Raw genomic sequence first — 24,953 nt, 5'->3', positions numbered from 1 at the left:
TGGTTTATTACTTGCTTTATTTGCAGGAAAAACTTGAAAACTCTTCCAACTATGTAATGGATGCATTGGCAGATATGGTGAAAGTTCCTGGAAATATCAGCGAAACTGAAATGAAAGTTTTTCCAGCAGTAGCAAGGGTATGTATTAATATTAACAAGGTTTTACCTTATTATAAGCTGTAGAAATTTAAAATTGATCTTTTAGGCTAAATCTTGTGTGGTGGATTCCAATAACGCTTCTGCTAAAATTAATGCAACCAGAGAAGAAGTGAAACTGCAGAAAACGGGAATGAGAAATTTGTATAACACTGTAGATGGTAAGTCTGTCATACATTATGACCACCAATGTTGACATTCTTATATGTATTCATCGAAACATAAGTATATTCCAATATATTGTTTAATTTAATGTGCAGGTTTCACTCGCATGGCAGCACGCTTGCTGCAAGGTTTACAGAATGGTACAGCACAAGATGTCACTGAGATTTACGGCAGAGTTGACATGAAAATGCGGGAAATGAAATCGAGAAATATAAGTCGACATCAACAGCTGGCTGATACTGAACTTGAGTAAGTTTACATAACTGATATATTAATCTGCTTTTCTGTAAAAGATGTAATAATAAATGGCATAATTTGATTTGTTCATATTTATAAATTATAATACAATATAGATAATACAATTTCTCTTAAATCATATTTTTTTAAATATTGGAAAATCTTGTATTGGTTTTGAGTGAACATGTTTTTAACTCTAAAACTAAATATTCATTCTGGAAATAGGTTTGCCAATGATATGCTGAAGCTTATTCACGCCAACTTCACCGCACGGGCAAACCAAAGTGAGCCACATGCACGCAGCATGAACAATGAGATAGTTGAACAAGTGGATCAAATTCTACTGAAACTGAGAGATTTACAAGATAAACTGAACGATGCAGCAGCAGATACCAGAGTGGCTGTCACTAAGAATGTCCTAAATGGCCAAACTCTTAGGCAAACTTTGGTAAGGCGAACGTAGTTCTAAATTATGTTGCAATCATATGTAGTAAGACTGTTTTTGTTGTTTTTTTGTGGCAGATTTTTTCTAACCAGGTGTTATTGTTTTCCACAGGGACATCTTGAAAGGGAGAGAAATAATGCAATCATGGCCAACGTTACTTTAGACGAAGCACAGAAGGTAGTGGATGATACAATCAAGTTGTATCAATCTGGCTTGGAAAACATGGCGGTTAGTTCAGTTTCTATATAAGTATAAATACATTCAAATCTGATAAAGGTCATTTTACAAATTTGTTTTTGCATAAGACTTTCAATAACACGCTAATCAGGCAAAATAAATTTGGTAAAGAAACTTTATCTGCTTTATACTGTATTATAGCTGGCGGTTAATGTTTGAATGAAACTTAAAAAAGTAATACGTTCCTCATTGAATTAGGAGCTGAAGGCGTTTCCGGAGACCACACAAGCTGACAGAGAGGAGTTAGATAGGTTAGGAGCAAGCCTTCACGAAGCTGATCTACGACAAATAATGGCAAAATACGTCGAAATTCCAGCAGCACACAGTCGTCAGCTGAAGAATGATGCTAAGAGCATGTTAGAGTAAGTTTCCATCTCTTTTTAGAGTTGGTTTTATAACCTAGTGGGCATATATTACTATGGGGTAAGACGGGACATCTCTAGCACATTATATCCAAATATCCTGATCGTGTTTTAAACAATTAACAACGGACCATGGAAGTCGTAAAGTTACAATTTTATAATTCTTTAAATTGTTATTTGTTTACTACTAAATGGGACGAAAAAATAGAATAAAAAAATGTCCCATCTTCCCCCACTCTACTATACATTATCTATGGTGGCGCGTTGAGCCAAATATCTTCATTACAGTCACGCATTTAAGCTAATACGCTTGCAAATTCCAGGGTATACAACAATGTAAGTGCGTTCTCCTACAACCAGACGGAAGCAGCGAGGCGTTGGTCAAATATTGTAAGATCTCTTGAAAAGGCGAACAAAACATCCAGCCTTGCTATAAAGAGAGCCATGTCCGCATTAGCTACCGCAACAAGGAACCTTGGAATTCGAGCAAACCAATCATTTTTACGCAGCACTGATATATTGAACGAAGTGGCCGAGCTAAGGAACACGGTGAATGGTAAGCCTTCACATAAATAACTTGCAGTATTGAAGTGTTCATTTCAATAATATTGTGCTGCTTTATAGGCGAACGTGATTTACTGCGAAGTTTGGACGACCATTTGCGTTCATCCAACCACAGTTCAATGAATCTTACGGATCAACATAACCGGTTGCTTGCTCGTGTCAATATGATTAACGCAGGTATATATCAGGGTTGGCTGCTCAAAGGGTTACCTACGCCACTACATATAGCTAGGCGTATATAAATTTTAGTTTAACAAGTTTTATCTCAAAATCAGTTTATTGAAAAACAGTTTCGTTATATAAAAGATTACTGCTTTTTTATTAAAAAAATGCAAACAATTAAAAAACCTTAAAACCGTTACAAAATTTAATTTAAAAACGTTATATTTCTGCAAAAAAATGCTTGTCAATTAGTTTACAACTGTAATACGGCCGTTGGTACAAGTCCATAATCATATATTGAACCGTCCCTTACAGCACCACCCGTCAGTCCTGATAGAGTTTTCGAGGTGACAAGTGCGTCGAATCGAATCGTGGATTTACTTAATACCAGGCTTGAAAAAGCTCAAGAGAATGTGAGATTGTTGGGAGAAGCCGAACATGATGTTTCTCAACGATCAAGAATTACAATGGAAATTGCTGACAATCGTAAGTTGTATTTGTTGTTTATAATATACCGCACTGCACGTTTACCGTTAATTATTTTCCTATAACGCCTCTCTCTTTCTTTCTTTCTTCTTTGAACACTATCTTCACATCACTTCACCTTCTGTGCTCTGCAATCTTCCTAGCACACACTTGTAAGTAGCTCTAAACTAGTTCCCGCAATTTTATTAGTTGTGTTTAAATTTTTCTTTAATTTCTATAGTTGATGGTTTGACCGAGGGCATGAGGGCGGCTTCGATAGCGGAAGAACGAACAAGAAACAAACTGGAACAAGTACAACTAACTTCGGACAGTGTGAGGGCAAATATAAGTAACATTCGCCAACTCATAGAAGAGGCCAGAAGAAAAGCTGCTGCAGTAAGTACTACAACAACGTCACGTCGTCACCCCTTTTCCGAAACTCCAATACCGTGATATAGCGGTTTAAGATTACTCGTTTCTATCCCAGGGTGGGGATTCGAGACTGCTACCATTGTGATCTTATGTTTTCTCCATAATAGTTTATCTGAATTGTCATATACCACAAGGAAAAAGCAGCCCCCCCAAAAAATAAAAAAACCGTGGTGTTATATGTGGTTACTCCAATAGGAAGGAACGAAATGTATGAAATAGAACACCCGCGCTGTAACGACTGTCGTTGCTCACCCACATGAGGGTATGTAGAGAGAACTAATGGGAAATCTATCTTTTTAGATTCGTGTTTCTGTGAAGTCGGAAGGAAAATGCGCAATGGAATACAAGCCGATTATTACGCCAGGAAAAACAACAGAAATTGTTCTAACCGTGCAAAATAATCAACCAAATAATGGACTCCTTTACCTGGCAAGGCAAAGGGTATGTGTTTAACTCTAGCGAGAACATGTGTTTCAACCTTTTGGGGCTCATGTAATTCCTGACAGATTTTATAACTTTTTAAATTAAAATTGATAACTTACGCGAAAATTAAAAAGCCCGGCCGTAATTTTTTTACGGAACATATATCCTATTTTGAATCGTCTTTATTTTTTTTAGTAAAAAATGAAATGCATTTGCCTAAACTAAAGTACATAAATTGTGAACACATTATATGCTAGAAAAATTTAACCCCAACGTAATTTAAATTAAACCCATAGTGAGAAGCTCTAGTTAAAAAAAACGTTCAATGAGTTGCCGTATGTCAAAGTTTTTCTTTGTTACAGCAAGATTATATTGCGGTTGAGTTGCGAGATTACCTTCCTACTGTAACATGGGACTTGGGTGGCGGACCTGGCTTTGTTCAGAATTCACTTAAAGTTAAAACCGATCCTGAGGTCGCAACTTCGTCGCCTGACTGGTACAAGATAATAATAAACAGGTAAAATAAGTTTTAACATTCTTTTTTATTCGAGCAAAATTGTTTTACGATCGAGGGTGCTTAATTAATCCGCAAGTCATAACTTCGTCCGCGGATATGTTTAAGGAACCTATGCGTAAAAAAATGTTGTATAGTAGGATGGGGTAAGATAGGACACTTTTTTATTCTATTTTCTCGTCATATTTGGTAGTAAGCAAAAAACATTTAAAGAGTTATAAAACCATAACCTCAGATCGTTGTTAATTGTTCAAAACAAGTTCAGGATGTTTGGATATAATATAATAAAGGTGTCCCATCTTCCCCCACCATACTATATATGGGTTTAGCTTTTACGATGTGTTTGATTATTTTTTAAAACAGTTTTATATAGAAAAGATTATGAAATACTGCTATAAAAATCGATATTTAACCATCAACCACCATATTGCTCTACCGATTGCTTCTGATTAAAGGCGCAAAAAATTTTTCAGACGAAATCAGCAGTTAAACGTCACCGCATACAGAGAATCCAACAAAACAGCAACAATTAGAAGCGTGGGTGGATTCTCACCAGGATCTTATTCAATGTTGGATATAGATGGCGACGACATGTTGTTTGTTGGAGGCATAAGCAATGACACTGAGGTTGGTTTGAAATTTTAAGTGGTTTTTTGAATATGAAATTTGGGGATTTTTAGCATCGCGAAATATGCTTCCACAGGTCCATAATAGTGTGCTGTACCGCAAGTTTGAGGGATGCATGGGTGAAGCGTTTCTGCAAGGCAAGAGCGTTGGGTTATGGAATTTTAAACGGAATGTCAACCCAGAAGGCTGCACCGGGTGTATTGAAAGGTAAGGCATCTTAATCTAAATCTGTTTGAAATATTGATGATGATTATAATTAATGAGAGAATGATTGTTTTATATATATATATCCTGGGGAACGACAGCCCCGGGCGAGTTTACACGTATTTTACTCGGTGGGTGATTGTAATGATAATTTTTTAAAAGTTACGAGTTTGGACAACTGTCGTAATACGTTTTACCCTTGGACACATAGGCCTACATCAGTGTATATAGCAGCATCGAGCCTTAAATGCCATATAATCTGTGGGCGCTGCAATCACTACGGCGGTAGAGGCGATTAACTACGGTATAGTGGGATAGGAAAAGAGGCACTTTAGACACATAATATCCAAATATCTTGTTTGTGCTTTAAACAGTTTAACAACGGTCTATGGGGGTCGTGAGGGTACGGTTATATAATTCTTTGAATGTTCTTTGTTTACTACCAAATTGGACAATAAAATAGAATAAAACGGTGCCCCATCCTTACAATATTTATATTTTGTTTTATTAGCGAGATTGATGCAGGAAGAGAACAAACAAACTTGTATAGTTATTCCGGGAAAAGCTACTCGGTGCTTGCGGCCAATGCTCATGATCCTACCCAAACTCAAATCAGCATTCGACTGCGGACGTTCAGTTCAGAAGGGCTTGTTGTGTACACTGGTTCGGCCACAAACGTAAGAATTTCACGCCTATGTGTACGTAGTCAAGATACAGTATAACTTGTATGTACACAATACTAGGAGAACGTGATGTATAGTAGGGTGGGGAAGACGAGACACCTTTAGCACATAGTGTCTAAATATACGGATCGTGTTTTAAACAATTAACAACGGTCTATCTCTATCTGAATCGTAAGGATATGGTTTTATAATTTTTTGAATGCTCTTTGTTTTCTACCAAATGAAACAAGAAAATAGAAAAAAGTGTCCCATCTTTCTCCCCCTACTGTAAGATAAATTTCAATATTATAAGGGCAATTTTAATTTTTAGCCGGATTTTTATTCTATCGAGCTTAAAGATGGTAGAATCGTATTGAAAATAGATCTGGGTAACGGGGTGCACAATGCGACAACAGAGAACCAATACAACACTGGAGAGTGGGTGCAAGTTACGTTCCGACGTTTTAACGGAAATTGTAAGTAACAGTGAACTGAAGTTATACTCAAACCTTCACTAAACATCTTAACTAATAGTAATTTAAAAAAAACATCACTTTTTCACGAAAAAAGGTAAAGCCCATTTAAATATTACCGTTGACACATTTGAATTTTTGTAGCCCTTCTTTTAATAAGAGCCATCAACCAAAGTCAGGAGAATGTTTGGCTCCGAATACCAGGGTCGGATGAAGAATTAAACTTTACGAGTGATGACGTCATGTGCGTTGGGGGGTTTCCGACCGACAGAACGATCAAGTATGTTAGCTATGCATGGTTGTTTGATAAGCGGTGTTTTATTAGCCCTAGACTTTACCCAGCAGTGTATACTTGTGCTTGTTCAGGTACATTACTTCGTAAACCTTACATATTCTTTCCGTATTAGGGACTATTTCGGGTTCCAAGTGAGGTAATGACCGTATGTGTTACCGTGTGCTGCGCATGTGCCAACATAGTTTTAATGCGTTGCTTTACTAGACTTCTAAACCGACGAATACGTAATGGGATTACTTTGTACTAACGTGTGAACTAAACCAACGTATTAAACCGAAATGTAACATTTGGGACTGGCTTTAAATGCAGTCAGCCAATGTACGCTTTATTGTGTGCGGTAAACTTTCTATTTAGCCTGAAACGGCGACTGGAATGGTTTGATTGTATAATAATATGCGCGGTTGTTTTAGTAGACACCTTAACATTAGTAAACTAGCATGATTGGATTTGAACGGTTTAGTAACTTAACCTTTTTCCGCTGTGATGTTAAAAATTGAAAGTATTATTTGCTGCTTATTATGAAGACATATATGTTAAAATGTACAACCTCACTGCTTGCTAAAATGCGCAGTTTAATTTGCCACAATCAAACTTTATGTATATTATCTATGACAGTCAGCGACATAAATAATTTTCAATATTTTAGAGCGGGCGTTACCAAAGTTTCGTTTGTCGGTTGTTTGAAGGAGTTTACTCAAAATAACCTTCTGAGGTCGCTAAAGAGCACAGTTGTGGAAGCCGTGGAAAGGGATTCCGGGGTTTTAACGACTTGCCCAAATACGGTGAGTGCTAACTACTTTATCACCATGTAGTTCCTTTAACATTGGGATATAACAAGGTTTATAAATGGTGAATTGTTTCAACGTTATTGTAGTGGAAGTTTCACGGCACACCCGCGAGCACTATTTACTAGGCATATATATTTTTAAAACAAGCACGAAACAATAAATAACCCCCAAATCAGCGAAACAACTGTACTATTTCATTACGAAATACAATGTTAACAGGTTACACGAGACATTGGTATATCAGATGGCGGATATGTGGAACTGGAACCAATTAACTTGAAACCGACTGATTCAATCTCTATTAGTTTCAATACAAGGAACGATGCGGTGTTGTTACTTGGAACAACCGAAAATCGTAAAATGAGGAGACGGCGGCAAACAGATGAGGTAAGCTTGGTGTCTGATGATGTGTTTAATAGTCATTTAATATTAAATTTTCTATACGTAGGCGTTTTATTCACTGTATGTGCTGGATGGTTTCGTACATTGTACAGTAAAGCAACCTGGAAGTCCCCATATTAGCGTCGTTTCGAAATTCAACGTTTACGACGACGGCGCTGAACACACGGCAACTTTACATAGGAATGGAGCAAAGTAAGGGATGTGTAAGATACGACTTTGACTGAATGGTTATATCCCTGTCATGCGAAAATTACTTCATTCATTCATTTAACTAACCCACTCACGATATTTCCGCATACAGCCAATGCTGTTCGGTAGTTTGCTTGCCAATTAAACTTGACATTTAAAACTTTGTAAAACCAAAATATGACCGTTTCAATTTATTCCAGCATTACTTTACAAATGAACGAGCAAGGTGACTTTGTCAGCGAATTTCTTCCACGTGACACCAATCAACCAATCGTAGTGCGACGATTTTTCGTCGGCGGGGTCCCTGACGTTTTCAACTCAACGCAGGCGCTTGGCACGGGTGCATCACTGAACGGTTGCGTGCGAGCTGTCATATCTGATCTGTGAGTATTTTGTCGTGATCTCATCTTCATATGAGTCTTATCATGGTCGTTTTGGCAGGTTGGTCAATTTCATGAGAGCTTTAAAAGCCAAGAATTCATATTTTGGAACCTGCGCGTTCGTGAAGTTTGAACCTCAGCCCTTCCTTACCGTCACTTCTCCCACAACTATTACCACAGCAGATTCTATGAATCCACCTAAAAGATCGACAACTCCGAAAACTGAGCCCAATGAGCTATCCCACCAACCGCCAATGGTAGCAGCCCAACCTAATATGGTAAGTTGAAACACTCTGCCACCTTTTTTCCTTCGTAAAATTCATGAAGCTAAAATTTGTAAATTGCTTTTCCTTACAGACCGACAGCCCGTTTTGTAGATCTGTGTCTGGACGAATGCCAGTTATTCGAGATTCGTCCGCTCACTTCGGTTTAAGTCGAAACAGTCATGTTACTTTCCACCTTAACAAGACTATCTCCAGAAAGTGAGATTCGTTTGCTTTGATTTAATCGGCAATAAGATCCATATGTCTAATCGTTATTTAATGTAGGTTCACTTTTGATTTGAAAGTTCGCACGCTTGCACGCAACGGCATCTTGCTCTACGCTGGCCACAAAACGCAGGTGGATTTCTTTGCGTTGAAAGTAAAAGAAGGTTTTCCAGTCTTTCAGTTTGATAATGGTCGCGGCAGAGGTGAAGCAGACAGCACAGTTCGAATAAATGATGGAAAATGGCACAGGGTAAATAGACGCCGTGATATATATTTACACAAATAGACACTTATTACCGCAAAATGGCGAGTAAAGAAGCCTAACTCTGGTCTAAATATCAGGTCGCATGGCGTGCCACATATAGATATAGAACCCACTTTTATATGGAACCCACTTTTTTCAACAATACAACGCCCTAAATTTAAAATAAAGATCTGTTAAATTCATTTCCAGTTTAAAATTGCGTAAATGTTATTTTAATATGCTAATAAGGCATCTCTAAACACACTATTTTTTCAGATTCGACTGAAAAGATCCCGAAGAAAGGGTTTCATCGCTGTGGACGGGGTTAAAACTAAAACCACATCCCCGAAAGGAGCAAACAGTATGGGTGTTGAAAATACACTTTACGTGGGTGGTTTGCCTGAAAGTTTCAACTCCAATAAAATTGGCCAGGTACGAACAAATTATATGAAATAAATGAATGTATGTAACTTATTTATCCTTAACAACAGTTGTAATAACACAGCAGTTCGCGCCCGCCCACACTTACCAAAAATGTAGTTTTTTTGTTAAATTATATATATTTTTATTGCAACTATTTAGAAACTTTTTAAGGACCACTGGGTTGAATAAACTGCTGTGACGTGTCTTGCCCAAGGACACATACACGCCCATAATGGTGGCGGCGCCAAGCCCTTATTCTCGGGTGTAGAATATAGAAGCCTTTTATCCAACCAACGGCTTTTGTAACCTTTGTTTGCACCGGGAAGAATTAATAAAATTACCTACGTAGTTTACAAGAAAGAATGCGACATATAGGGTTTGTTAAACACATCTTAGACACGTTGTATTTCAGTTGTCAAGCATGGACGCTTGTATCAAGGATCTGACGTTAAACAGAAGACGGAAGCTGAACCTTGCGAAACCCACGTCCGCATTCAAAGTCGACAAGTGCTATAAGAAAATAGAAGGCGGAGCTTTTTTTAACGGGAAAGGATACGCTGTTTATAGTAAGACCAATCCCATACACTACAGTAAAGCAACTGTTCGTTTTTTTTACATTTTGATTTTAACAGGCAAGAAATACAGAGTCGGTCCCAGCATGTTAATTGAACTGGAGTTCCGAACTTGGGCTCCTAATGGCATCTTACTCGCTATCGACAACATACGATCAGATGGTCTAGCAATCGAACTTGTAAACGGATCGGTATGTTTATCCTGTGATAAAATACACCACGTGTATTTTCGCATGCCATTGTTTAACTCTCATATTTCTTTTAGATTTATTTTCGCGCTGACAACGGAGCCGGCCCGTTTCAAGCTGTATACAGCGATGAATCTACAATCCGTAGATCCGGTCGAAGAACTAAGTTTAATTTATGCGACGGTCGATGGCATTCATTGGTCGCGAACAAAGACATGAACACATTAGACCTTTCAGTTGATGGTAATGTTGTAACAACAGTTACCAGCACAGCTACTACTAACTCCGCTGATACAAAAGATCCGTTATATATCGGTGGATTACCAGGTATGTTGTTCGCGCATGTCGCGATAAAATTATTTCAAACACTCTTTTTATCCCTGTATTGTAATTTATTCACACACAAAGCTCAAACACGAGTATGGAGTACAATTAACTTTTTGTATGTATGAGTTTTATTTATTTAACCTCGCGTGGAGGGGTAGCTTCGGTACAACTCGGGTGTTTTATTTTATATACACCTTGTGCAAGTTATATATAACTTTGTGTATATTTTACAGATAGTGGCGTAAGACAAAATCAGCTTCGTACGAAAGAGAACTTCCAGGGTTGCATTCGAAGTATGAAATTGAAAACCACACAAGTTGTTCATTTCGATGAAGTCCCGGAGACTGTCGGGGTTTATCCCAACTCATGCCCTAAACGAAAATAAACGAAGAACAATGACAAACCAAAGGGGCTTTGTAACGTGCGGTGGGTGAGTAATACAACACGCACTTGAGTTGACACTTCACTTTTCTGACGAACAAATGTTACAAATAGGCAATGATATTGCCCCACAAGCGAAGCGGTACAGGTTCTGCCTTATATGGTACGAACAAGATAGTAACCACAGTCGATACACTTTTGTTTTATACTGCTAACTACTGCATGAAATGCGCGGTGCCGTAAACACGTTTGATGACCTATTATGTTATTGCGACAACGGTCCAGGAATCACATGTTTTAGTGTTTCCGGGTGCTTACAAAACTTGAGGTGTAATATAAGATCGTGTTCTTGTAATTTTGTAACAAATCAATTTATTACTTAATATTCTTTTTCTTTTTTCTGTTCATATTATTATTTTTCATTCACTTTCATATAAGTCGAAATGCACATGTTTGCGCTTGTCTGGCCCACGTACTTTTTTCTTATTGTTTTATATTTTTATGCGCAAATGGTTACACCTCAGAAACAATAATCATACAGTTACCCAAATAGTCGTTGGGTCAATCTTTTAGGAATTTCCATGTATTTAAGTTTAAGTCAGTTTATTTACCCAAAACACGCCTTGTATGCTTAAACAACCAACGTGCCTGAACAAGTATAAGTTTTAAATTCCAGACCACACTTGTGTAGTATTATAACCATTCATGCGCCATGTTAATGCGCTTGTTGTCTATTGTACTAGGCGGCCCAAACCTCGTGTGATTTTCAACGAGAACTGCGAACCGAATCAGCATATTTTTTTCTTATTTTTACATTCTTTTTTTGTTGTTGTGGATTTACAAGTTTTAAAAAGCTGTGGCGTTCTCGTCGCTTTGCACGAAACGTCCGCGTTCATTTTTGTTCATATGGAATCTACAAACAAAACAGCATCGATATTATTACTGTACCTGTTTGTAACTCGCACAATTCACACTTTTATATTTGTCATCATCAGCACACAAGCACACTAACCGACACATTAGTCATGTCATGGTGATTTAACAAAGTAATTATTTTCGATAGTTGTCACATTGTTTAATTCGTTGTGATTATTACTATCTCTCACTTTATATTACGTCATAATCATCTCACTGTGAGCAGTTTCGCGCGAAATTGAAATTCAAATACAAAAGGAAAAAGCGATGCACGTGTGCTTTGTTGATTGAGTGTTGTGAAAATCACTACCGAAACTTTGGTATCGTTTGCTCTGCACACATGCCGTGTCAACCTCTGTGGAGATACTTATCTATCTATTTATTCTGTACATCACCTTGTTTATGAAATTTAATACTTTAACACGTACAACAGATTAAACGGTACCATGGAAAAACATGGTCCAAAAAATAACTTTAATATTGTCACCTCCACCACATTTGCGCATTGCGAAATAAAGTAAACATATATCGACACGCGATAAACTGCGAAAGATAAGTACCTGCAACTAAAAATAAGAATTCGGTAAGGAGAACTAGCTTAAAACTTGAACAATTATTATAGACATACTTTACTTGGGAGGTATACTGAGAAATCTAACGCGCGCGATGGAAGTGTTTGATCAAGCAAATATTTAACATTGGATGTACGAAGAAGCACGCGCTATGATTGCGTCATCGACCATTATAAATACGCCATATTCAATAATAGTTCTGTGTATAACATAAAAGCCATGGCCAGACGGCGACAACGTTTAGAACTCAACGTGACCGAAAGTGGGGATTTTTAGACAGGGGTAGATTTTAGTTTAAAAACTTAGTAATAAGTGAGAAACCTTTTTGTTAGATAGTTTTCTATTATTTCGCTCATTAGTGCCAGTGCAAACTATTTCTATGCATTCTGTTTAGACCTTTAAGATTCAGATTTAAAAATTACAAATTTCTAAAATGAACACAATCTGTATAATGGTATATGCTGTCATGGCAATGACACTGACAGGTCTAGCCAATTCTCAGGATACTTCTACCGCCGTATCCCCAGACATTGTTACAGAAGTTACCAGTCTGGTATCCAGTGATGGTGCGACCAGCCAACCAGCTGAAACCACTGCGACCAACCAACCACCTGCGACCAGTGATGGTGCGACCGAACAGGCAAGTGCAACCAGTGATGGTGGGATCAGCCAACCAGCTGTAACCAGTAATGGTGCGACCAACCAACCAGCTGCAACCAGTGATGTTGCGATCAGCCAACCAGCCGCAACCAGTAATGGTGCGACCAACCAACCAGCTGCAACCAGTGATGGTGCGACCAACCAATTAGTTGCAACCAGCGATGGTGCGACCAACCAACCAGCTGCAACCCCCCAAAGTGCGACCAATCAATTAGTTGCAAACAGCGATGGTGCGACCAACCAACCAGCTGCAACCAGTGATATTGCGACCCTACACCCAACTTGCAACAAGTGATGGTGCGATCAGCCAACCAGCCGCAACCAGTAATGGTGCGACCAACCAACCACCTGCAACCACTGCGACCAAACTACCAGCTGCAACCAGTGATATTGCGACCGAACAGGCAAGTGCAACCAGTGATGGTGGGATCAGCCAATCAGCTGTAACCAGTAATGGTGCGACCAACCAACCAGCTGCAACCAGTGATGGTGCGACCAACCAACCAGCTGCAACCAGTGATGGTGCGACCAACCAACCAGCTGCAACCAGTGATGGTGCGATCAGCCAACCGGCCGCAACCAGTAATGGTGCGACCAACCAACCAGCTGCAACCAGTGATGGTGCGACCAACCAACCAGCCGCAACCAGTAATGGTGCGACCAACCAACCAGCTGCAACCAGTGATGGTGCGACCAACCAACCAGCTGCGACCAGTGATGTTGCGATCAGCCAACCAGCTGCAACCACTGCGACCAAACTACCAGCTGCAACCAGTGATGGTGCGACCAACCAACCACCTGCAACCAGTGCGACCAACCAACCAGCTGCAACCAGTGATGGTGCGACCAGCCAACCAGCTGCCACCACTGATAGGTGCGACCAACCAACCAGCTGTGACCAGTGATGTTGCGATCAGCCAACCAGCTGCAACCACTGCGACCAAACTACCAGCTGCAACCAGTGATGGTGCGACCAACCAACCACCTGCAACCACTGCGACCAACCAACCAGCTGCAACCAGTGATGTTGCGATCAGCCAACCAGCTGCAACCACTCCGACCAAACTACCAGCTGCAACCACTGCGACCAAACTACCAGCTGCAACCAGTGATGGTGCCACCAACCAACCACCTGCAACCACTGCGACCAACCAACCAGCTGCCACCAGCGATGCTGCGACCAACCAACCAACTGTAACCAGTGATGTTGCGATCAGTCAATCAGCTGCAACCACTGCGACCAAACTACCAACTGCAACCAGTGATGGTGCGACCAACCAACCACCTGCAACCAGTGATATTGCGACCCAACACCCAACTGCAACAAGTGATGGTGCGATCAGCCAACCAGCCGCAACCAGTAAAGGTGCGACCAACCAACCACTTGCAACCACTGCGACCAAACAACCAACTGCAACCAGTGATGGTGCGATCAGCCAACTACCCCTAACCAGTGATGTTGCGACCAACCAACCACCTGCAACCACTGCAACCAAACTACCAGCTGCAACAAGCGATGGTGCGACCAACCAACCAACTGCCACCACTGCGACCAAACTACCAGTTGCAACCAGTGATATCGCGACCAAACAACCAACTGCCACCACTGATGGTAGTACCAGTCAACCAGCTGCAACCACTGCGACCAAACTACCAGCTTCAACCAGCGATAGTGCGACCAACCAACCAGCTGCAACCAGTGATGTTGGCACCAGCCAACCACGTGCAACCAGTGATGTTGCGATCAGCCAACCAGCTGCAACCACTGCGACCAAACTACCAGTTGCAACCAGTGATATCGCGACCAAACAACTAACTGCCACTACCGATGGTACTACCAGTCAACCAGCTGCAACCACTGCGACCAAACAACCAGCTTCAACCAGCGATGGTGCGACCAGCCAACCACCTGCAACCACTGTGGCACCAAACAACCAACTGCATCCAGTGACGTTGCCACCAGCCAAGCAGCTGCAACCACTGCGACCAAACAACCCGCTGTAACCACTTCGACCAAACTACTACCTGCAACTAGTGATACTTCGACCAACCAACCAGTGGCAACCACTGATGGTGCGACCAACCAACCAGCTGCAACCAGTAATGGTGCGACCAACCAACCAGCTGCAACCAGTGATGGTGCGACCAACCAACCCGCTGCAACCAGTAATGGTGCGACCAACCAACCAGCTGCAACCAGTGATGGTGCGACCAACCAACCAGCTGCAACCAGTAATGGTGCGACCAACCAACCAGCTGTGACAACCGAATCGAGCTCACAGTCACCGGTTGTAATAGACCCCACAACAGCAGCCAGCAGTACAGAAGGTAAATTTGATTAACATAAAACTAATACCCAACTATAACAAACTTTCAATTTATACAGATATAAATGAATGTCTTGATCAACCACAAATATGCAGCATCAAACCCGGTAGTTACTGCAGTGATCTTACTAATGGATATACGTGCATATGTAAACCACCCCAGTACGAATCCAATGGCGTTTGTGTGTCAGGTAATATTTTTGTCAATGTGTATATAGCTTAATTTAGACAACAGCAATAACGGTACAATATGTACGGTTGCAGGTTTGCAATTTGGAGGAAAATTAAAGATTTCGATAGCTGGAAAAAGAAAAAAGCGCGCTGTAACTCAACAAACAGTCGAAGAAATAGTATGTTTGTATTAAAATAATGTTTCCAATACAAAACTAATCACTCGCATATAACAGCTGACGCAATCGTATGCGAATTCGAGTGGATTTGTAAGTGTTACTGCGACGTCTTCAAGTGATGAAACTATTTGGAATTATCAGTTGTTCTACTCTGCTGAATCAAATGTGAATTCAAGTTACATTTCAAACTGGTTTTCAGACTATTTGACAGAACAAAATGTAAGCTGAGCCATAATATAACAATGCCGACATTTTCAAATATTCAAGGTACTAACACGTTAATTACACCACAGTGCAATGTTGATACGACAGAACCATGTTCAATTGGTGGAATTCAAGTAGTTCCGAAAACGTCTGTGGCGGCAGCGGGAAGTATGTACTGACCTTTTTACAATTTGGTTATATACGGTAACTCGTATTTGAAGAAAAGGGTAATATATTCATTTTCAAACAGATGCAGGAGATGTGGTATGCGAAGCGAACAAGGATTATTGTGACGTAACTAGCACACAATGCCAGGCAACTGGAGGAACTTTGAGTTGTGTTTGCTCGGAAGGTTTCTACACAATGCCTGGCAATGAAAGATACTGCGAAGGTGAGGTTCCTGGATTTTCGGGTTTTGATTAAAAGATTATATTGTGCTTTTATTTGACCGTCAAATTCATGTGAGATTTTTACAGCAAAGGACGTTTGTGCGCAACGTTGGTATGTGTGACTAAAGCCATGTTCAAACATTTTTGGCTTGCGTCATAAGCTGCGCTGCATAGATCCACAAACACCACACCCCTATATATATTGCGTCTGTAGTGTTTTATTATGACACAGTATAAGTCAACCTCGAGGAGAAGACATACCTAACAACTTAAATACACCTCCTATTTGTTACAGCTAAAATTTGTATCACGAACAGTCACTGTAACGGCCCCAACGGTGTGTGCGTGGTAGACCCAGCAACATTAGCGCCTTACTGCTCCTGTAACTTTGGCTTCTCTGGACAGAATTGCAACGATGGTTAGTATGGCTTTATCTTTATTTGTTTTCTATTGTACTGTTGTGGGGAAATTTAATTGTATTGCTGTGGCCCTTGTTATAATTGGGTGTTGAATTAAAGCTATACAGTAATCTAAGAATATTCGGTTCTTTAAGGTACCACATGATCTCAGTCATTCAGAATAGAATGCTAAAATACAAAACCGTATTGTTTTCTTATTTAGTATAGTTGTTTAGGGTCAAATATTCCACGGCTTTTTTTTCTAGCTTGGTTGCTCGTGTTCGTCATATTTGCTTGCTGTATTGGAGGAATACTTATTCTCGTTGCTGTATTTTGCTTTTGGAGAAAACGCAAAACAGCGAAGTCTAAAAGTTACTCGAACGACGTATGGATGGTACGTATTGAAGAGATATATAGTAGGGTGGGGGAAGATGGAAACTGTATTTTTTTGCCTTATTTGTCAGTAAACAAAGAACATTCAAAGGTTTCTAAAACCGTAATCTCACGACTCCCAAAGACCGTTGTTAATTGTTTAAAACACGATCGGATATTTGGATATTATGTGCTAAGGGTGTGCCATCTTTCCCCACCCTACTAGATTACAGTAACAAAAAAAGCACAGAAGACATGCCATGTAAAATAAGCTGTGGTAAAAACGTGTTCCTGTTTTTTTTTTAACTTTTTTAAAAACACGTGATAGTAATTTATTTATTATACCAATATATCGGGGTTACGTCTTATCGTTTTATGGAATGAAATTTCTTTGACAGCAGAACCACCCACCGAAACGAACGAGCGCGTACAATGTAAGTATATGTAAAGAGAAACAAAAGAGGGGCGAAATCTTGAAATATCTAAACGCATATACCTAAACTGAAAAATGGTTTTCAGAATGCTTACAACGAGCTGGAAGGAGCTGGTAGAACTAACAATGCGTATGAATCTATAGAGCAGAGGAGTTATTTATAGTTTCAATTGAAAATCCCGTGGATTTGGCGCACAATTCATAACAACAGGGCACGAACAGTACACGGTATTGTGATGTTTCCATAGTGACAAATATATGAACGCCCAAAATGGTTTTAACGATCAAATGTAAAAAGCTGTAAATTTAAAAAAAATCGTTGATAGGGAATCAATATCACCGGGTTCAGTGTACAAAGATAATGTGTTTGAGACAATCTAATATTAGTTTAATCGAATTGAAGACAGCGTCTTAGTGTTTAGGACTTAAGTCAAAACCTATCGAATTTCGTAAACATGTCTACCACAGTGAATTTTTAAACTCACGCTTACTGGGGTATACGAATTAAAACATGTAAAGATTCATACCCAAGAATGTTTCATTTGTTTTGCCATCGTTGACTTTATTAATTTTATTTCCAAGGAACACTTGGGAGATGATTGTCTTGTGTGTGTTTAATTTTCTTGCACAAATATTAGTTAAAGATAAGTTTATGTCAAGCCGACGAATGATGTGTATTTATTTTTTTGTCATAATTTCTAATATGCTTTCGTGTGTAATAATCGATCGTTGATATAATTTTACTGTGTTATTTTGTTAGTTTGAATTTTTTGTGTTAATTTATTTTCACAACTATTTTCATTTTACGTACTTCGCTTAACTCTTTACTGACGCCACACGGTAAAGTTCCAGACGAAACATTGCGATTCTATTTGCTTAAACTGTTATTACAAAACTGCTGTGCCAAACCACACACCCACTGTTGTGACTACAATATACAAAGTTTCACTCAAATTGCTCAATACAGACATTTTTATATGACGTCGTATGTCTTCTTACTCGCTAGTAAACCAACCGTGCCAGAAACAATTCCGCCGATGCCTGCCACCCAACCTAAGGCGTAACTGTATCCAAAGGGCGGAGGCGACGACTTTGAAATCAGTGTTTGACCTGTATATACCATGACAGCCGCAAACGATCCAATACCTGGGGAGCAGAAAGTACATTTGACTTTTTGTACATGCGGTGCGTTTGCGTCACACGCAAGGAAGAATGTATTGAAATAAGGGAGGGTGATAGCACGCAATAAGTTGTAGCAAGGTTATTCTACACCACAGTATTTAGGCTACAACAAACATACACAGTCAGTTAAATCGCGTATTTAAAAAAACGATCGAAATTCAGTAACATATTCTGGGGCTCAATAGTTTAGATATATATATATGGGGTGGGGAAATCGGGACACATTTAGCAAATAATATCCAAATATCCCGATTGTGTTTTAAACAATTAACAACGACGGTCTATGAGAGACGCAAAAAAACGGTTTTATTTCTTGTTTACTACCAAATGGGAGGAGAAAAAATGATGAAAAGGTGTCCCATCTCTCCCCACCCTACTATATGTATAGCCTATTAGTGGAGTATCGCATTACAGTTATATGTATCCGTACACAAGCTACAGACGTGCAATAAATGAACTTACCTGCAAGAATGTAAACAGCAGAACCGATCTTTACAATTTGCCTCTTTTCGTGAACAATTCCAACCAACAACCAAGCAAGGCCGAGCAGCATTCCAAGGCAAGAAACTGACATCAAACCAAGCGTGACGTTGGCAACAACTGTTTGAGACACTGTAGAAACACTTTAGTTACAACAAGCACAAAATTGCGCCTATCAAGTCATATCAATGTTGCTTTAGTCTTACCTATATCAATGTTGCAAGAACCATCCAAACAAGACAGAAACAAGCCTTTCTGGTGATAAATTCCGTCTTTTGTGTACACGAACCAACCGGTTGTGAAGAGACACGAGGCGCATGCGGCTAGATTAAACGCAAACATAATAACTGCAGCCAATTCAGTGGACTTCACCATTTTAATTTTCTTTATATTCTAAGCTCCGTTTTTTTGTTGACTACACTCGGATACTGAATATTCCGCAAACTGTTTCTGGCAATCTGCTATATCTGATTTTTATACTTCGACTCCTGAAGTATTCTTCCTTTTTTGGTGTTTTCGCATGTAAAAACACAAATGCGCACGTATATACTGTTCACGTGCAAACGAGCAGTTTATTTTTAAGCAAGCCGTGATTCGGCATGTCCCATGTTGTCGCATATGCGTGTCCGTTTCCCTTAATTAGCGCTAACCTTTTAATTAACTTTGTCCGGCACCGGATACGTGATATAAGTAGTGGAGAAATACAACATGTTTAAATGCAAGGATACAGCGTTTCTTATTACTGACGGTTTTGAAGTTCCGTTTACGTATTAGGTTTTTTGCCTGACCTGCTATCTTAAACTGAAGCACATATGAAAATCGTGTGTGCTTATTATTATAAATTTATTTTACAAGCACGAAAAAATATCATATCTTTCAACCCTACATGCTTGTTTTTTACGATTTTCTTATACAAAGATATAGTGTATGCACTAATGGTGCATATATACGTGTCTGTTTAATTTTCTTGTATGGGCACGAAAGAATAAAACATTTGCATTTTTTTGCTATTTTTTTGTAGCCTAATCGCTCTTTATATACGGATTCGGCCACTTACAATAAAATATAACTCTGAAATCCTAGTTTATTCCTTGCCGTACAAATAATTATACAGTAGGGTGGGGGAAGATGGGACACCTTTTACCTCTATTTTCTCGCCCCGTTTAGTAGTAAACAAAGAACATTTAAAAAGTTATAAAACTATATGCCCATGACTTCCATTGACCGTTAGTAATAGAGTAGGGTGGGAAAGATGGGGCATACTTTATTCTATTTTTTCGTTTCAAATGCTAGTAAACAAATACAATTCAGAGAATATAAAACTGTATCCTCACAACTCCCATAGACTGTTGTTAATTGTTTAAAACATGATGAGGTTATTTGGATTTTATGTGAGAAAAAATTTCCGATCCTACCCCCACAGTACGATATATCAAAAATTAACAGTAGCAGAACAAATTTGGAGACAAACTTTTAAAACATTAAGTTGAGGATGTTCCTAACTATTAAAAACTACCAGAGGAAGTAGAAACGGCAAATTAGATGAGTAAACCATTGCGTGACTGCGTAATAACACCGATTAAAATTAACCTACGAGTATAGAATCATCGCACGATATTCGCAGTTAACCTCTTGCTTTATGCTGGTTGTTTTTCCTTTTATGGTTGGGTGACGTATTTAACGCGATCAATTTTTACATCTAACTTTAATTCATATTATTCGCTTACTAAGACAAAACAAATCACGTTAGGACTTTTCAAGAAAGTTTCGCTTACAACGAATGTATATTCGTCGGGAAATATCTAAGTTTATGCTGTGAAAACTTGTATAAACCTAGTTTCCGACCACCTGTAAACTAGGAAACTAAACTGTGTTCGGCTGTTGGTTAATATGTCGGCCTGCACCTGAAAAGACCTAATTCAATTATAGTTAGCGACACTTATAGTGTTAATTGTACCGGGGTAGTTATTCGGGTGGTATACGTTGTGTAACTTGTGAAATAGAGTGTAGATGGGTAAGACTTTAACATATTTTATGGAAATTTTGTGAAATATGTAAAACCCTTGATCGAGAGTTCGTAGTTTAGTTTCAGGGTGTTAAGCAATAATGTATATGTATGAAGTTGAGAATTAGTTTCACAGTTAGAATTCTGCGTATAAATATGGGGTGTTTGAAAAACTTTATCATATCCCAAATCACTTTGTGCGTTGTAAAGTTACAGCTGAAATCAGAAACTTAAAGAAAGATAATACGGTATGAAGATTTCGATGAAACTAGTTCCGGTAGGTTACAGGGTTAAACATGTATTCAGTTCGTATTTGAGTCCCGATGAGTTTTTATCATTGCATATGTCGTTTTGGTTACAGTTTGCGATGTTGCTATTCCTGACCTGCGTATTGAAGGAAGCGTCAACTTCAAATCAACAGTTGTATAAGAAAGCAATCATGAGTCTGGATGCATCTACTGTGCGGTAAGTATGCTACACAGTATTTCACGCAATAATTTACGAATATTATTTCAGTATGGTAACTTTTAACAGGTTTTTGCGGGACAACATGTGCGTTGTTGTGCGCAAAATCAGAGGCAACAGTCGTGGAATTGCAAGATGGAGTAAGGTTATGTTTTTCTGTCGGAATTTAGAGCAGTCCACCTTGTCGACGGTGATTTGCAGTCAAGAGTGCATAAATCCGGTCACTTGCCGGCAGTTTCGTGGAGTGAAAAGTGTTCCGGTGCCTGGTGCGGTCAACGTTGTAATGAGAGATGGTCAACGTCAAACCATCACTTTGAACACGGCGTGCATTTGTGTTGCTCGCGAGAGGTCGACAAAGAGTTGTGTAAAGCGCAGAAATTAAATCCTATACAGAAATAACGGGTTCTATTCGTTGTACAAACATAGAGTTCCTTTTGCCGTGTTTTGTTATTGAGTTGAATAAAAGCAAAGTAATGTAACATTAAAGTTTCATTTATATTTGTTTAATAGAAACTTATGCGTTACGATTCCGACGAAATGTTTTTGCACCAAATTTTAAATTTTCAAATTGAAATTACAGTTGGAATAAATGGTAATAAGTGAAACTTAACTGTATCATACTTTTTACCTTGATCAATTTACTTAACATTGTAGGTCAATACTTTAAATATAATTAACCATGAGATAAAATTAAAAGTAAAAGCGCATATTAATGAATGCGTACCAACAAACAGCAGAACGCAATTGACAGAAGGCGGGAAAAGCTACAATTTCTGGGTTTTGAAAGAGTATATATCATGTGCGGGATTAACCTATAGTATATACATATTCTAAAATAGAAATATGACTCATAACTCACACTAGGAAAGTTTCAAACATTTTTCTCAGTATCGCTGGAGAACTATAGCTAAGTTGTCGACCAAAGATTTTATTTGGATAATCATTTGATACAATAGAGAAAAATGAATAGGTTTGGGAACAATACGCAGTATACCAAAAACCAAAGGATTGGACTCGGGGGTGGTGTCTCAAACTGGAATTTTGTTATTGTTAGTTTGACGAAAAGTCCATGTATAACAATCGATACAAAAGCAGTGGAATAGGGACAGGTGTTTCTGTAAATATACTGCGTGTAAATATTGCCAAATGCATGCGGTAAGCCCCGTAAGCAAATATTGCGATTTAAACTGACTGTAATAGGGAAATGTGTGGCTACATTGTAAAAATACAACATTTAAGTCAATTGTAAGCGAAACTCGATTCTCTAAACTTTCATATAAAAACGATCGAAATGGGGTTGCACATCATTCAGCATTTCTCAAGCAGAAATTATCAGCAAAGAAAGATTAAAGTGACGAAAACAGCTTATATTTTTACAACAATATGAAGTTCTTTCAGGTTTGTTAGTATAATTATATTGGTCGATGTGAAGCTGGTTTGTGTTTTAACAAGTCAGATCTCATACATACAGCGTATGCTTATTAATAACATAACTTAAGTATTGTATAGTTGTATGATTGTATGGGGTAACATGGGATACCGTTATCTTCTAAACCCCATGTTTCCTGATCGTGCTTTAAAGTGGTGAAGATGCGGTAATTATTTCTGTACATATTTTTCGTTTACTACTAAATGTAACTAGGAAAGAGAACCTCATCGTTCCTAACCCTATACAGACCTACTATATAACATATCTTAAATATTGTATATTTTGTGTTATAGATTATTGCCCTATTCCTGCTCATCAGCGTATTGGCAGATGCGTCAAAGCAAGCTAAGTTGTTCAAGAAAGCTAAACGTGGTTTAGATCGAAGAACTGTTGAGTGAGTAGATTTTATACAAATTGAAAGCAGTCTGAATTGATATATATATTAATGTCGATATACCTTACTTTATCCTCGCGTTGCCGGAAAACGACCGTCGTTATAAAACGGGAGTTTCATTTTATACAGCTCGTGCAAGCTTACGAGTTACCCCTTTGTAGGTGATCGTTTTTTTTTGGATTTTGTCATTTTTTATGTGTGGCTGATAATTTGGACAGCCCATCAGTGACCACTAGTTGGGGCAATTGCCGTTAAGTGTCTTGTCCAAGAACGCAGACGCCCACAATGGTAGCAGTGACGAGCCTTGAACCCTTCTGGGTTAGAGGCGCAGGCGCGCGCTAACCACCTGTGCAACGGCGGCGGACTTATAATTTGTAATTTTGCTTGAAAAATACAAAAAATCAAACGTTTAGAGTTTTTTTTTTTTACAACGCATTCGTTCGTTACAATGATTATTCTATTTTTAAATGCAGTGTTTACGATTTATTTTCAGATTTTTGAAGAGAAATAAATGCACAGTGCGGGGAGGGGAGTCAAGAGAAGATATAGGGGTTGCACGATGGAGTCAAATAATTTTTTCCTGTCATAATTTGGAACAGGACTTGCCATCGGTCATCTGCGATAAAAAGTGCGTGAACCCTGTTACATGTCGTAAAATTCGTGGGGCAAGAAATGTGCCAGTTCCAATCGTGTCTACAGTTCAGACAAGGGACGGCAGCTGGGAAGAAGTTACACTGCACGCTGCGTGTACTTGTGTGGCCCGTGGCCGTGTGACGTCAAGGTGTAATTCAAGAAACAAGTGAACTTATATACAACAGAACAAGAGGCCCATGCTTTACTTTGTTTAATAACAAGTGTTTTTAAATAGAAATGATTGCTGTAGTTATTAATAAATATATTTGAAACATTCCGTATAAGATTTTTGGTTAGCCCACCTCGAAAAGGTAACTTTCTTTCGTATCGAAGACTTGTAAAAAAGTTGATTAAATTGAATTAGATTAAATCTATTCAAGAGGTAAATAGAAAGTAGGTGCTAAGCGGCGGATTTCGTTTGTGAATGCAACTGCGTGAAACAAACAACAAGCGTTTGTTTCTGCGAGTGCAAAGAATCTCCTGGGGCTTCCGAAGTTTGCGCCCTTGTTCAGAAGGCGAAGCTGGTCTTTACCGCGTTCCCACTATTTGGTAAAGAAGAGTCAGCGACGAGACGTCAAATACAGACTAGAGCATGACCTAATTGAAGCGCACAAATCGCTGCGTTTCCGTAGCAGACGCGCTGTGGTTGGTCGGGTTGCTCACGTAGGCAACTTTTTATAAAGAGAGAGCCATGGTAGTACAGCATCATTACATGGTAAAGGATAGAACTTTAGAGAGGGCCACAGTAGTATAGTAGCATTACAAAGTAAAGAATAGAACTTCGGTTATTAGCTTTGTCGAATTATTAAAGGTCTGAAGACATACTGTTGTCTTGCAGTAAAACATACTAGTGTGGCATATTTATGGTGATAATCAATTATCAATCCCACACGGATTTATGAAATACAGACAGTGTATGACAGCAACAATTATACTGCCTG

The 24,953-nt window shown here is 39.0% G+C and overlaps 5 protein-coding genes and 1 long non-coding RNA gene across 10 annotated transcripts in view; 4 read left to right on the top strand and 2 right to left on the bottom strand.

Annotated features, from left to right (window-relative positions):
* Positions 1-11,991, top strand: part of LOC100182119 (laminin subunit alpha-2) — a 43,759-nt gene extending 31,768 nt beyond the window's left edge. For 3 of the 5 annotated variants that reach the window (XM_026833887.1, XM_026833897.1, XM_026833899.1), the window contains 31 exons: positions 27-137; positions 205-316; positions 416-569; positions 783-1,005; positions 1,114-1,230; positions 1,438-1,601; positions 1,925-2,157; positions 2,226-2,342; positions 2,643-2,813; positions 2,957-2,965; positions 3,034-3,188; positions 3,525-3,665; positions 4,010-4,164; positions 4,635-4,788; positions 4,865-4,995; positions 5,504-5,669; positions 5,986-6,130; positions 6,272-6,407; positions 6,535-6,558; positions 7,069-7,204; positions 7,430-7,597; positions 7,659-7,804; positions 8,002-8,184; positions 8,243-8,459; positions 8,539-8,663; positions 8,730-8,919; positions 9,190-9,345; positions 9,749-9,902; positions 9,969-10,099; positions 10,174-10,423; positions 10,657-11,991. In XM_026833887.1, the coding sequence (XP_026689688.1) occupies positions 27-137; positions 205-316; positions 416-569; positions 783-1,005; positions 1,114-1,230; positions 1,438-1,601; positions 1,925-2,157; positions 2,226-2,342; positions 2,643-2,813; positions 2,957-2,965; positions 3,034-3,188; positions 3,525-3,665; positions 4,010-4,164; positions 4,635-4,788; positions 4,865-4,995; positions 5,504-5,669; positions 5,986-6,130; positions 6,272-6,407; positions 6,535-6,558; positions 7,069-7,204; positions 7,430-7,597; positions 7,659-7,804; positions 8,002-8,184; positions 8,243-8,459; positions 8,539-8,663; positions 8,730-8,919; positions 9,190-9,345; positions 9,749-9,902; positions 9,969-10,099; positions 10,174-10,423; positions 10,657-10,808 (4,626 nt within the window). In that variant the 3' untranslated portion in view covers positions 10,809-11,991. The remainder of the gene's footprint in view (positions 1-26; positions 138-204; positions 317-415; positions 570-782; positions 1,006-1,113; positions 1,231-1,437; positions 1,602-1,924; positions 2,158-2,225; positions 2,343-2,642; positions 2,814-2,956; positions 2,966-3,033; positions 3,189-3,524; positions 3,666-4,009; positions 4,165-4,634; positions 4,789-4,864; positions 4,996-5,503; positions 5,670-5,985; positions 6,131-6,271; positions 6,408-6,534; positions 6,559-7,068; positions 7,205-7,429; positions 7,598-7,658; positions 7,805-8,001; positions 8,185-8,242; positions 8,460-8,538; positions 8,664-8,729; positions 8,920-9,189; positions 9,346-9,748; positions 9,903-9,968; positions 10,100-10,173; positions 10,424-10,656) is intronic. The other 2 variants (XM_026833892.1, XM_026833895.1) reach the window with 2 other exon arrangements.
* On the bottom strand, positions 11,812-14,298 carry LOC113474508. The gene is made up of 2 exons (XR_003396170.1): positions 14,237-14,298; positions 11,812-13,133 (listed from the first exon to the last, which is right to left on the bottom strand). It is a non-coding gene; the product is annotated as an uncharacterized LOC113474508 (long non-coding RNA).
* Positions 14,299-14,407: 109 nt separating this feature from the next.
* Positions 14,408-17,588, top strand: LOC100184480 (protein HEG-like). Its single transcript, XM_026836805.1, has 10 exons — positions 14,408-14,743; positions 14,838-15,279; positions 15,338-15,469; positions 15,543-15,628; positions 15,686-15,847; positions 15,922-16,000; positions 16,083-16,223; positions 16,517-16,639; positions 16,886-17,013; positions 17,511-17,588. Exons 1-10 carry the CDS (start codon positions 14,408-14,410, stop codon positions 17,586-17,588), a joined length of 1,707 nt encoding a protein of 568 aa, XP_026692606.1.
* Positions 17,589-18,293: 705 nt separating this feature from the next.
* LOC108950049 lies at positions 18,294-19,821 on the bottom strand. The gene is made up of 3 exons (XM_018814698.2): positions 19,293-19,821; positions 19,069-19,218; positions 18,294-18,570 (listed from the first exon to the last, which is right to left on the bottom strand). Exons 1-3 carry the CDS (start codon positions 19,459-19,461, stop codon positions 18,398-18,400), a joined length of 492 nt encoding a protein of 163 aa, XP_018670243.1. The 5' UTR covers positions 19,462-19,821; the 3' UTR covers positions 18,294-18,397.
* Positions 19,822-20,926: 1,105 nt separating this feature from the next.
* LOC108950083 lies at positions 20,927-22,025 on the top strand. The gene is made up of 3 exons (XM_018814854.2): positions 20,927-21,368; positions 21,453-21,556; positions 21,626-22,025. The coding sequence occupies exons 1-3, from the start codon at positions 21,342-21,344 to the stop codon at positions 21,936-21,938; spliced, it is 444 nt and encodes a 147-aa protein (XP_018670399.2). The 5' UTR covers positions 20,927-21,341; the 3' UTR covers positions 21,939-22,025.
* Positions 22,026-22,618: 593 nt separating this feature from the next.
* LOC100176666 lies at positions 22,619-24,250 on the top strand. Its single transcript, XM_002131179.4, has 3 exons — positions 22,619-22,954; positions 23,279-23,379; positions 23,873-24,250. Exons 1-3 carry the CDS (start codon positions 22,940-22,942, stop codon positions 24,180-24,182), a joined length of 426 nt encoding a protein of 141 aa, XP_002131215.1. The 5' UTR covers positions 22,619-22,939; the 3' UTR covers positions 24,183-24,250.
* Positions 24,251-24,953: the final 703 nt, after the last annotated feature.

The sequence above is a fragment of the Ciona intestinalis genome, chromosome 1 (genome assembly GCF_000224145.3).
Source record: "Ciona intestinalis chromosome 1, KH, whole genome shotgun sequence".
In the NCBI taxonomy this organism is placed as follows: domain Eukaryota; kingdom Metazoa; phylum Chordata; class Ascidiacea; order Phlebobranchia; family Cionidae; genus Ciona; species Ciona intestinalis.
Note: the sequence above shows the minus strand (reverse complement) of the source record. Positions and strands in the feature narration are given on the sequence as shown.